The following is a 12,405-nucleotide window of genomic DNA, read 5'->3' on the forward strand; positions in this document are numbered from 1 at the left end:
AGCGCACCACCTCTGCGGGAGGAGCAGTATCATCCGGTCCACCTGCCTTGGGGTCCCTCTGCGCCAATATCCCCTCCTGTCAATAAACAGCAGCCTTAATTAGCATCACAAATGTCACTGTGAACCGCGGGGTAAGAGAACCTGGCAGAAATGCGCTAAAATAGATGATCTTTCTCCTCTCCTCCTCTCCTTATGGTATGACCCAAGGCAAGAGGGCGTGAGCCTCATTGACCAATCACAGTCACACATGGAGGCCTCCGGGCCAATCAGCGGGACTCCCAAGTTGCCCACTTCTTAGGTCGGGTCGGAGAGTTGCAGTAGCTAATGCCAGATCCCGATTGGCGCAAGTGCTCAGTAGTAGATGGGGTAGAGTGACCAGGTCCACGCGACAGGTGCAGCAGGGATCCCAGAACCTTGGCTGCTAGAAGGCTGGCCACCTGCGGATCATCATTCTGCACGAGCCCTCGGGGTCACACTAAGGCCAGCTCCCCGCCGCCACCCCGAGGGCTACCGCCCTGGATGGAGCCTGGTCGGCCCTCTCAGCCTGGCACAGGGCCAAGCCAACTGCCAGGGCCTGCTTCCTTCCAGATTGGGATCAGTATGAGATAAAACCATAGCGGGCCTGTGCTTAGCATTTTTCTTTTTCTTTTTTTCTTTCCTTCCGTCTTTTTCTTTCTCCCTTTTTTCAGCCTCTACCCACAAAAAAAGATTTTCCTCTGTGTCCCTCTGTCCCCCGGAAAAAAAAAAAAATCAGTTTTCTGCATGAGAAGTTACTTGATGAATATTCGAACATATTAAAACTGCTTCTCAGCCAGGCGGTGGTGGAGCGTGCCTTTAATCCCAGCACTAGGGAGGCAGAGGCAGACAGATCTCTGTGTGTCAAGGCCAGCCTGATCTACAGAACTAGTTCCAGGTCAGCCAAACCCACACAAAGAAACCCTGTCTCGAACCACCACCACCTCCACCCCCCACCCCACCCCCCCCGCAAAAAAAACTGCTTCTGAAGCTTGCTCTTAGGATAATGCCTGAGGAAAGCACTATATTCCCAAGATTCCAGTATGTGTTTCTATGTCTGTGGTAGTGTGACTTGGGCATTTGCTGTAAGGTCACTTCTATCCAGTTCTAATTTGATACCACACTGGGCAAATTAGCCTCTGTCTTAGGGTTACTATTGCTGTGATGAAACACCATGGCCTAAAGCAAGCTGAAGAGGAAAGGGTTTATTGGCTTACACTTCCACATTGCGGTTCATCATTGAAGGAAGTCAGGGTATAATCCTGAAGGCAGGAATGGATGCAGAGGCCCATGGAGGGATGCCGCTTACTGGCTTTCTCGGCTTTCTTATAGGACCCAAGCCCACCAGCCCAGGGGTGGCACTGCCCACAATGGGATGGTCCCTCCCCCATCAATTAAGAGAATGCCATGCAGGCTTAACGACAGCGTGATCTTTGGGGAGCCTTTTCCCAGACTTGGTTCCCTCCTTTCAGACGCCTCCTGCTTGTGTCAAGTTGTCATAGAAACTATCCAGTCCAGCCCCTCTGGGCCTGTTTCCTCTGCTGCAGGCTAGGATGATAGTCTCCACCTCGAACGCCCGCCCACCACCTTGAGCTTCTCCCTTCCGTTCAGTTACACCATCGGAGACACCTTGGGAGACCTGAGCCAAGAACATTGAGTAGGAAAAGGGCACAACATAAATATGAGGAAGCAGCAGCTTCTCTTCATCCCTGGGAAAGATGGTGCACGTCAGAGGGATGACACTTTTGAAAGTGGCCACTAAATAAAAGTCACTGGAACAGTGGACAGAATCGAATCCAGAGCCCAGCAGGTGCTTCTTGTAGATACTCGGGGGAGGTTTGTGAAATGGGGGCTTTGGAGCTGGTGGGACCTCAACTTCAAACCGGACAGTGCCGATTAGTCTGGGCTCTTTGGTCAAGTCCTGCCTTATCTCCTTCTGGAAGGTCTCAGTGTGAGATGCAAACAGGAGTCCCCCATCTTATCACTGATTGGCTAATGTGTTTGCTTTAGTCTTCTGACCCCTCCCACAATCGCCATGACAAAAAGCAGCACACACGGTCTGTTCTAAGACATTTTTATTTTATTTAAAAGAAGCCAATATACAGGATATAAAGGGCACGGTATTTACAACAGTACAGTAAACAGGTTGATTTTTCTGGTAGGGTCAGTAGTCTTTTAGTGAGTACAAACCCCTCCCAGTGATTTTCAGACCCAGCTGACAGACACAGCAACCGTGGGGTAGGGTGGGACTAAAAACCAGGTAGATGCTACAATGTGCATAAAGAGGTCCTTGTGGGGAGTTCACCACGTTTCTCTGAGAGCGTGGGAGGGAACAGGAAAGGTAAGGGGTTGACCTAAGACTCACACAGAGCCCATACTGAGCCTGAAGATCTTCGCACAATGGAAAATCCCCTCCCAGAGAGAGTGTATGGCTTCGCTCAGACCCCTCCCCACTTCTCCTGGTAGGTGGTTACCCTTCAAAACCCAAACTTGGGGTCCCAGAGCAAGGACCCAGGTCTGAGGCAATCTTCCAGAGCCCTGGTCCTTCATCCAGGGAACAAAGACTGCAAGCTCCACCTTGGCCTGGAGTAGACACGGCCAGGGCTGAGCTCTGAGCATCTTGGGGGTCCCTTCTGTGCCTACTCCAGCTGCCTGGTAACTTCAGACACAGTAAGCCCCAGGCACCCGTATTCCCCAAGCCCACAAGCTCTACCCCTGCACAGCTGAGTGGGAACAGAGGGGAGCTGCAGAAACATTATACCCTACCTCTGAAGCACCCCTTCCCCCACCTCAGTTTCCTGCAGTCACTTGCCCGTCCTCCCTCCTACCTCCCCCCACCCCCAGCTCACTTCTGAGACTTCCAAGGACAGCACTGAGGGCTGAGGAAAGAAGAATCCATTTCTGCACAGCTGTGTGCATTGACGACGGACGGCAAGGGGAGGAGAGGGGAACTCAGTGTTAGGTCCCCCGAGTCAACAAGCATGGTGGCATCTCATCCACAGCAGAGTGCTGGGCCACCACGACTGCCTACCCTAGATTAAAAACCTGATCCTTTCACAAAAATAGAGTCTCTTGCTTTATAAATAGAATACATTTAGCTTAAGTTACACCTTATCACATCCCTTAGCCCACCCCCTCTCCTCCCGCCCCACATCAAAGTCGCCTGACGCCCCACATCAAAGTGGCCTGATGCGCCACAGGTCATCTGAGCTCCACCCCTGGAGCAGAGTCCAAAGTGGACAGGCCTTCCAGACACAAGGCCACAGGGAGACAAAGCTTCTACCCAGTCGTTCTCCTTTGGAGTCTTAGAGGAGTGTGAGTGGGTGTGTTTGTGAGTGTGTGTGTGTGAGTGTGTGTGTGTGTTTCACAACCAACCAGGGACCTGAAAGGATGCAGCTGTCTCCCTGCTGTGCCTGTGTATGTGGCCCCCCCAAAATAGGTGCGTGCCCAAGGGCGACAAGGAGAGCCCATCTGAGAAGCCCTGAAACGCCAGTGTCAATATGACACCGGCTCAGAGATAGAAAACTCAAAAGGAAGTATGCGCATTTTTACAAGGATGGACGAGTCCGTCCAGAATGGGCAGGTGCTGCCCCAGTGAGCGGTGTGGTCTATCTTGGCAAGCTGTGGGCTCACAGTGAGGGGACAAGCAGGGCCCACTGGCAACAAACTAAAAAAAAGAGAGAGAGAGAAAGAGAGAGAGTGGAGGCCAGGCCCAGACTCCAGAACCAGCCCAGGAGGCATGCCCACCATTCCCTCGCTCTTCTCCCATCATCCTCCTGCCTCGGAGCCTCTCTCTCCAGGAGAAAGCAGACTTTGAAAGCCCACAGGAAGGAACACTCCCGCGTCTGCCTTTCTCAATGCCCTAGACAAATGACCTATGTATACAGTTGGGAAAGCAAAAAATAACACCACAGGACACCAGTTTCCAGGGTAACCTTCGTCACCCCAAATGTTTATACTATAGCTTACTGTCTTAACTCTAGAGATATGTGTCACCACACCGCCACCTTGAAGAACAGCTAAGGGCCAACTTCTACTCTGCCTGTCCGACTCCCAGCCTCTACCACTGGATGGACACCTTCCCCAGCCTCAGCTGAACACACCCATGGGGGCAGCCATCTTCCTGCCCTCACAGAAACGGAAATCTTTTTTACAGCAGCTAAGGTCCAGGCCCATCTGGCTCTGATACCCTTTGGTTAAAATAAAAACAAAACAATAATAACAATAATAATAATAACCAGAAGCTAATGAACCCTGTAACCTTTAAAAGAATGGGAGGTGGGAAAGGGGGTGAGGGAAGGGGCTGTGTCTCTTCCAAACCACTGTCCCTCCAAGTACCTGCCGGGAAGGACAGTTTGGTCATCAAGAGATGATAACTGAATGTTGCAGCCAGGCTGCACAGGATGCGCCCCACCCCCCCATCCAACCACGTGAGAAAGGCCACCAAATTCTGATAAATTAGATAAGCAAGTTGCCAACAAATAACATTCTCTCTCCTCTCTATACATACATTTGCCTATTATATACACTTGTTCTAAATGCAAAACAGATGGGGTCACTCACACACAGAGATACAAGGACGCAGGGGACAATTAGGGTACCACCACGACTCCAGCCCAGAGTCCCCTGTCCTTCAACACATAGGCCTCAGAGGGCCCATGAGTTCTGGTCCCTGGGTACATTTTGTTCCTTTGATCTCCAGAGGGAGCTGCTGGGTCAACAAAAAACAACATAGGCCATCAAAACCACTAGAGTCGATACAAAAATAAGAACAAGTAAAATAAAAATAAAACCTGACTGCTAGGCGAGTTCCCAGCTGAGACTAGATGGATGGTCTGTCTTAGGGCCCCTTAACTCAGGCCATTGCAGCCTTGGGGAAACACTGGCTCAGAGTGACTCCCCAAGAGTCCAACCAAGTGGCTATGGACACTCCTCACTTGGGGCTTCTACTCTGGCTACTGCCAGCCTGCCAGGAGCCCCACTACCTCCCTCTTCCTCCCTCACAAGGCTTTTTTTTTTTCCAGCCAGAGGAACAATGGAGGACCAAGATGGCGCCATGGCGGACGGAGTGGGTACCAGTGGCCTGGCCCATTCATACTTTTCTCACAGAGAAATTACAATCGTGGAACCTGGCAGGTGGCTGGAGAGGCGGGAAGGAACATCAAGTCATCAGGACAATAAAAGACCACCACCCCACCCTCCCCACCCTACAGAGGTCCCCAAGAAAGCCAGCAGTCCAGTAGGCCAGCTTACAGAATGCAGGCCTCACCAGAGACCTGAATGGGACCACCCCCAGATCCACGGCTCACCCTCAGAGGCTATGAGGGTTTCCCAGAAGTCTGAGAGAGGGCCTGCCTTCCCACTGATATAAGGCAAGCTGCTTTTTGTTTTTGTTTTTGTTTTTTTGCATAGTTTAAACAGTGAGGCTCTACCGTCCCCCACAGTGCCTTGCCCCAACACATTGCCACTAGATCCAAAAGAAGGAAAAAAAAGATTGGTCTTCCCTCCCGCCATTCCATCCACCTCTCTCTTTCAGTGGGTGAGAAAGTATTAAGGAGTCCTCACCCAGGTCTGTACGTAAACAGCCTCCTTCCTCTGGAAGGCAGACTCCCCCAAATGGCCACCGACTTGACTTCTAGTCAGGGCCAGGACATGGGGAGGGAGGACGAAGCTCATGGCCAATCAGGGGAGCAGGTGAGAGGAAGAAAAACCAAAAGATACCACACCCCAGGCCCCACCCTCACCTTAGAGTTTTGTATAAAAAACACCTGCTAGGAAGAATTCTTTGGAGCTCAAAGTGGCTCAGCTTAAGGGAGAAGGCACATTGCACTGCACTGCCGCACAGAAGTCTGCAATTGTGATGTGGAGAACGATAGAAAATCGACAGCACCATTCCGTGGGTGGGTGGGTGGGTGGTCAAGGAAGGAAGGAAGCAGCGGTCCCGCTGGGCCTCCGGAGAAGGGAGGACAGAAGTCTCTGTGGTGAGGAGCCCTCGTGGCTCAGCGAGGAGAGGAGGCTGTGCCCCATCACCGAGACCACCAGGTGCGCAGGGTCTCCGTTATCAGCTGACCATGGGCTCCACGTCCGCCTCCCGCTCCAAGTCATCCTGGATCTCATCTGTACTTCCTGAGTCGCTGCTGGCCACAGAGCTGGGGGACGGTGAATTCCTGCAAAGCGTGGGAGAAAGGGGAGACTTTCAGCAAGCAGCCTGGGTTCCCTGACATCCTAGGGCCAGGAACTCTGGGCAGTCACACCTGTCAAAAGGTACCCAAAGGGGCTGGAGTGAGCAGAACATTTGCCTAGGTGCATGAGGCCCTGGGTTCCATCTCCTGCAATAACGTAACAGGAACCAAACAGGATTTACCCTCGAGGGGTCCTGCGGGTTCCATGAGCTGTTTATGGCTCTTGTGACTCCTTGGGAGCCCCCGCCCCAGCCACTGCTTCGTCTAGTGTGTGGCTTCCCTTTGGGAGCGGGAGTCACGGGTCCAGCTTGGTTCTTTACGTTGTAGCCATCCATCATTCCTGGTCTGAGCACAAAGTGGTACCCAGGAAAGCCCAGACAACTGAGAACATATGGGGACTACACACAGTGGAGGAAACAGCCCGGGTTTCCGTTTGCTTGAGGGCATCCCTGGCAAGTAGTTCCACTTGCCTACAGTAACAGTGCTTATACTGGGGGCTTAGGTGGGTGGGCAGACAGATGGTCAGGAAAATGAGAATGAGGTGAAGGGGCATGATGCAGCCCCAGAATGTCTCTCTAAGGCCCCACCACGGAAGCGTAGGAGAGCACGGGCCGCACCTGTCTGCAGAGCCCTTGATGAGCCGGCGGCAGGTCTCCATTTGCACATCCAGGCCCCGCTTCATGCTGCACATCTCCATATACTCGTGCAGATGTCGGTTCATGTCGCTTTTGGCTGTGGCCAGCTCCAGCTGGAAGGAGTCGATGAGGGATAAAGGTGGTGAGGGGGACCTTTGGACCTCGGGTTACCAGCAAAAGAAACCACCCTCCTCCACCCAGGCCAACCCTGGCACCATCCAGGCCATCCCTGGACACTGTAACAGTAAATCTCTGCCTTTGGGTATCAACCTTCCTTATTCTCTCCACACTGGTCAATTCTCTTTACACAAAAGAGGGGTGGTTGCTTAGCAACCCCAGAGGTCTATCCGGCTAAGTCTCTGATTCAGGGGACTTCCCTGTACTCAGCATCTCTGGGGAACTGGTTATGGACATGAACAGGAAACTCTTCATGTCTCTGAGCCTTCTCCTATACCATGACACCTGCCTCTCCAGGGCAGAGGAGGACTCTGGGCTTCTTCTCCAACACGGGAAGAGCACTCACTCTTGTATAGCAGTGGCCCAGCACTGGCCTGACTACTGCTTCCTGACTTGGAAACAGTGGGCAAGTGACGTGGCCTCTTTTGACATCATTTCCTCCTTTGTATGGGTACCCAGTTCCTACAGCCGAGGAGGAGGTAAAGAAAACCCAGAACAACGAGAGCTGACTTCGGAGTGATGCCAAATGATACTAGGCACTGGGTAAGGCTGTTATTGGCACTCTCCTGCCTCTGCCTCTTTAGGGTAGGCAGGAATCACTGTCTGACTTTACAGATTGGGAAACTAACATACTAATAAGGACAGGTTTGCAATGCCAGGCTCCTGACTCTTGACCCCTTTGCTTGTCCCATTTTGTAAGCCTGCATTTCCATGGACACTGACCACCCAGCTCAACTACGCAGCCCCCAGGAGACTCAATAGCAGACCCCATGGCCGAGCTCTCACCTCGATCTGGCCTATCGTCTCCTGGTACTCCTTGTCTCTCGTCTTGAAGAAGGATTCAGTCTCATGGATCAAGTTGCCCAAGTTTTCTTCTTGCTGGGGAGACAGAGGAGACAGTTTAGCTGGGGAGCACAAGCTGCATAAAAAGGGTAAAAACAAGGGATCATGGGAAAGAGGCAAGCCCCAGAGAAGGCAGGTCCCAGGCTCACCTCTCCCTGCAGGTCAATGGTCGGGTTACAGTTGGTAAAATCCTCCCATAACAACAGCGTGTCTTCATTCTCCTCCCAAGTCAGGCTGTCACAGTCGTCATCAAAATCAAAGGTCTCCCGCCTGTGGGTGACATCAGAGGGCATGACTGAACAGAGGACAGACAGGGACATCTTCCCCAGTCTCAAAAAAGATGGCGTGTAGCCAAAGCCAATTAACTGTCTTATCCAAAAAGAGCTTTAGTTTCTCAAAATGCAGAGTGTTTCTGTACAATTAGAAGTCTGGTTTTAAGTCAAAAGTGGTGTGGTGAGTGTCTATAATCCCAGGATTCAGGAGGATGAGACAGGAGGATCCAACTCAAGGCCAACCTGGGCTACATTATATAGTGAGCACCAATCAGCTTTCAGCTATGGTATAAAACCTTGTGTCAAAAATCCACCCCCTCCGCCGGGGCTAGAGAGATGGCTAGGCAGTGAGGAGCACTTGCTGCTCTTGCAAAGGACTAGAAATCAGTTCCCAGCACCCACAGAGTGGTATAAAACTGTCTGTTTTACTGGCCCCAGGGGCCCCGGCACCCTCTTCTGGAGTCTGCAGGCAGTGCATGCACATGGTTCTCAGGCAAAACATTCATACACATACATAAAATAAATTTCTTTTTAAATCTCCTCTCTCTCTCTCTCTCTCTCTCTCTCTCTCTCTCTCTCCTCTCTCTCTCTCTCCTTTAGACATGCTTCTGGTCAAAAGAAGAATGACTACCCCCACCATATTGAGCAAGGCAAATCCAACCATGCTCCTCACGTTTTGCGGTTGAGGGACCACGGCTCAGAAGGAAATTCAGCATGTAACAGGGGCACAGCTGCAACCCTTCTGGTTCTCTACAGCTTTGAAACCAACTAAGGCCATCCTCCAACCTGGAGGTTTGCAAGATTATTAGTTTCATTTTACAGCTCAGCAAACCAAGACTCAAGGATTACTGAGTGTCCTTCTAAACGAATAGATGCTAACATTGGGTTTGAATTCAAAATTGAAGTGACTTTAGAGTCTTTCCTGTTGGCCAGAATGGGGAGGAAAGAGACTAATTTTGCATGGTTTTGCCCAGGACTGGTTCCCGAGATGCATAGATTGCTCCGCCTCTTTGAAAAAAAATCATTCCATCTACTGGATGTGGTAGCAAGCTCTATGAGTTCGAGGCCAGCCTGCTCTACGTAGTAAGTTCTAGGCCAGCCAGGGCTACATAGAGCAACCCTGCCTCAAAAACCAAACCAAAACAGACAAGTAAATCCTGGGATTACAGGCTTGTGTCGCGATATCGGGCTGAGTTTACATCAGTGGCACAGAAGAATCTGCAGACTTCCATTCTGGGTTCTCCCACTGTCTATGCTTCCCCTTTTTCTATTCTATTCTATCCTGACTCTTCTGAGCTCTGCTCTCTGCTCTACGTCGTTCAACAATGTTATTAGTTGGGGACCAACCGGCAGCAACACAGAGTGAGTTCTGATAAAAAATAAATAAATAAAAATAAAAATTAAAAAAAAGAAAAAACAACCAAAAAAAGCTTCCTCAAGCACTCCCTAGAGGTAGGCCAGGCTGCCCAAAAGCAATTCTTGTAGGAGCCTGTAGGTGGCACCTGTGAGTCAGTAAACAAGCTTGGGGTTGGATATAGGAGGAGGAGGCGATTCTGAGCCCCTGGGGTCCACCCATTAGCACATCACATAGTCCACTACTGACTTCACTTCCTTTCCAGCGTCTGAGATCTGAAGGAAAGCCCCACTAAGGGATGGCTAGCCAGGACAGGAAGATGGACGAGAGCAAAGGCGGAAGGCGCCCCCACCCCTCCCTGGGACTTTGGAAGGCGGTTGAAATTCCTCTCAGCCTTGGTCGGAAGCCCAAGCCACTGATCTGGATCAAAACAAAATAGGTTTCTGACACGGGTGTGTCATCAAAAGCCTCACTAGAACTAACTGGCTGGGGGGAGGGGGGCATAACCACCCAGCTGGGGCGTGGGCTCCGGGAGTTATCAGGTAGGAAGGAAAAGCTGCTGCATGAGCCATTAGCACCAGCTAGAGCAACAGGATAGGAGTAGGGGGCGATCAAAGAATTTTTTTTTTAATTTAGGCAACTTTAAAGTCAGACAGATCTAATTAGACGCTGAGCCCTGTCAACACTCCAGTGCCGAACGCATGAGGGATCACTTCTCCACTGTTTCCAGATGAATGCATTTTCCACACACAAGAAGGAGCCCTCTCCAAACGTGCCCCCAACTCAACCCTCTGGATGGGTACCTCTGCACTGTACCTCATTTCTGACCAGTTTAATGATTCCCTAGGGACTTCATGAAATACAGAAGGGGATTTGGGGTGTCTGAGCATCCAATAGTGGCATAGGCTCAGGAATTCCCAGAGCAACCTGGGGAAAACCAGTTGAGAATGCTGGCCCATCATGCAAGGGAGGCCCTAGGTTTGAGTCCCAGCACTGCAGAAACCAGGCCTGGGTCCTAGTATTCATGGAGTGGGGGTAGGAAGATCAGAAGTTCAAGGTCATGCTAGACTATCTAGCAAGCCTGAGGCTAGCCTGGGCTACATGAGCCCCTATCTCAAAAAAAAAAAAAGTGGTGGTTGGGGGATCCCTTCTTGATCTGGAGGGAGACTCCAGTTCAAAGACGAAACAAGAGTCAAGGGGTGTCCTTGGCATTATCAATAGCAAATGTCCATCTTGGTTCTGTTGGAATGTAGGTATCAAATATCAGACATCAGGTGAGGAACTCCCAACTCCACCCTGCTCATCCTCTCTAAGTATCGATCTAAGCCAAAGAGGGACCAGCCAGGAACAGTGACACAGCAGACAGAAGACGGACATACGGACATGTCTTCCAAGCAGGAAGGTGGCGAAGGGACACAGCACTGAACCATGTAAGTGGGCTTGGCTCTGCCCTACTGTGCTCCAGCAATGTTTCCCTTACATGGAACTCAAAGAGCTGGTGGCCTGGTCTTTTGGATGGTGCCCGCTGTGACAGAGCTGAGCTTTCAGAGCCCAGGTGCCCAAGAGCATGGGGCTCCCAGCTCTGCTCTTGACTCCCTCAGTGCCCTCTCCCAATCCCACCTTGGGGTTCTGGATAGATTAGAGTTAAAAATGGATCGGGGGTTCAGAACAAAGCACCAAATAGGTCAAGGCCACAGAGCCATCAGCCCCGAATCAATGTATTCAATGGGTTCTGGTGCAGTTCTCTGTAAGGTTTTGCAGGGGAGTCCTGAATGGTGGCATGTGTCGATTAAAGTCTAAACTACCAATGTGACATCACTGAGGCTGCACACACACAACACACACACACACACACACACACACACGGTTCCCAAAGGCTGGTGCCACGTGGCTCTGGCTATCAGCTGTCTGCTCAATGCTCAAGCCAGACTCTGCCGCTCAGCCACTCAGCCAGCATCTCCTGGGGAGGGAGTGCTAATGAATGGGGCAGGTTGCTGTCCGAGTCCAATTCTGCCATGTCCTGCTGAGCCCCCTTGGAGCCTTTGAAAAGGTTAATAATGACCCTGTCCACTTGATGAAGGTCTGGAGGAAGCCAAGTGTCATTTCGTGAAGGACACTTGGTGACTATCAAAGGTCTTCCTATGAACCATGTACAGGTCAACTCACCAGCCCACCAAGAGAGACTGGAAGAGAGGGCCTGTGTAATGTATGGTTGGGAACAGCCCACTGAGGGGACGCCACACTCCTGGCCCTTCCTGGATACATGATGTCATCAGACAGCATTGCACATGAAGAGGAAGAAGACAGAACAGCCCTGCCTTCTCACCCTTTGGGCAAGGAAGGCCAATCCTAGTTGAAACAATTGTCTCCCTACACCTCTCTGGGTAGGGTGTGCTCTAAAGAACTGAGAGTAGCAGGTGACATAAAGGATCATGGGCACACATCCCAAATATGGCAGGCACTAGATACCCAGCCATGGATGGTGCCATGTGATATCTGGCCTCAAGACTCCAAAGGGAGGCTTAAAACAGGGGGCTTCCCAAACTCTCTGTTTAATCAAGAATCTAGCAAAGAGCACCTGTTGCTCTTCCAGAGGACCTGGGTTCAATTCGCAGCACCCATATGGCAGCTCACAACTATCTGTAACTCCAGTTCCAGGGGCTCCAACACCGTCACACACACATACATGCAGGCAAAACACCAATGCACATAAAATTAAATCGTTGGAGAAAGGACTCAGTGGTTAAGAGCACTGGCTAGTCTTCCATATGATCCAAGTTCTATTGGGAACCCACATGGTGGCTCATAGCTATCTACAACACCAGTCCTGGAGGACGTGATGCCCTCTTCTGCCCTCCGTAGGCACCAGGCACATGCATGGTGCACAGACATACATGCAGGCAAAACACTCATACACATAAAATAAA

General features: G+C 51.1%; 1 protein-coding gene across 2 annotated transcripts in view; it reads right to left on the minus strand.

Moving 5' to 3' along the window:
* Positions 1–5,240: 5,240 nt before the first annotated feature.
* Iffo2 (intermediate filament family orphan 2) overlaps positions 5,241–12,405 on the minus strand; it is a 42,475-nt gene continuing 35,310 nt past the window's right edge. For both annotated transcript variants that reach the window (XM_041651046.1, XM_041651045.1), the window contains 4 exons: positions 8,002–8,122; positions 7,796–7,888; positions 6,815–6,945; positions 5,241–6,182 (listed from right to left, as the gene is read on the minus strand). In XM_041651046.1, coding sequence (XP_041506980.1) covers positions 6,077–6,182; positions 6,815–6,945; positions 7,796–7,888; positions 8,002–8,122 — 451 coding nt within the window. In that variant the 3' untranslated portion in view covers positions 5,241–6,076. The remainder of the gene's footprint in view (positions 6,183–6,814; positions 6,946–7,795; positions 7,889–8,001; positions 8,123–12,405) is intronic.

Source organism: Microtus oregoni, unplaced genomic scaffold (assembly GCF_018167655.1).
Source record: "Microtus oregoni isolate MIOR12 unplaced genomic scaffold, Mior012 000005F_ref0000423, whole genome shotgun sequence".
Classification (NCBI taxonomy): Eukaryota; Metazoa; Chordata; class Mammalia; order Rodentia; family Cricetidae; genus Microtus; species Microtus oregoni.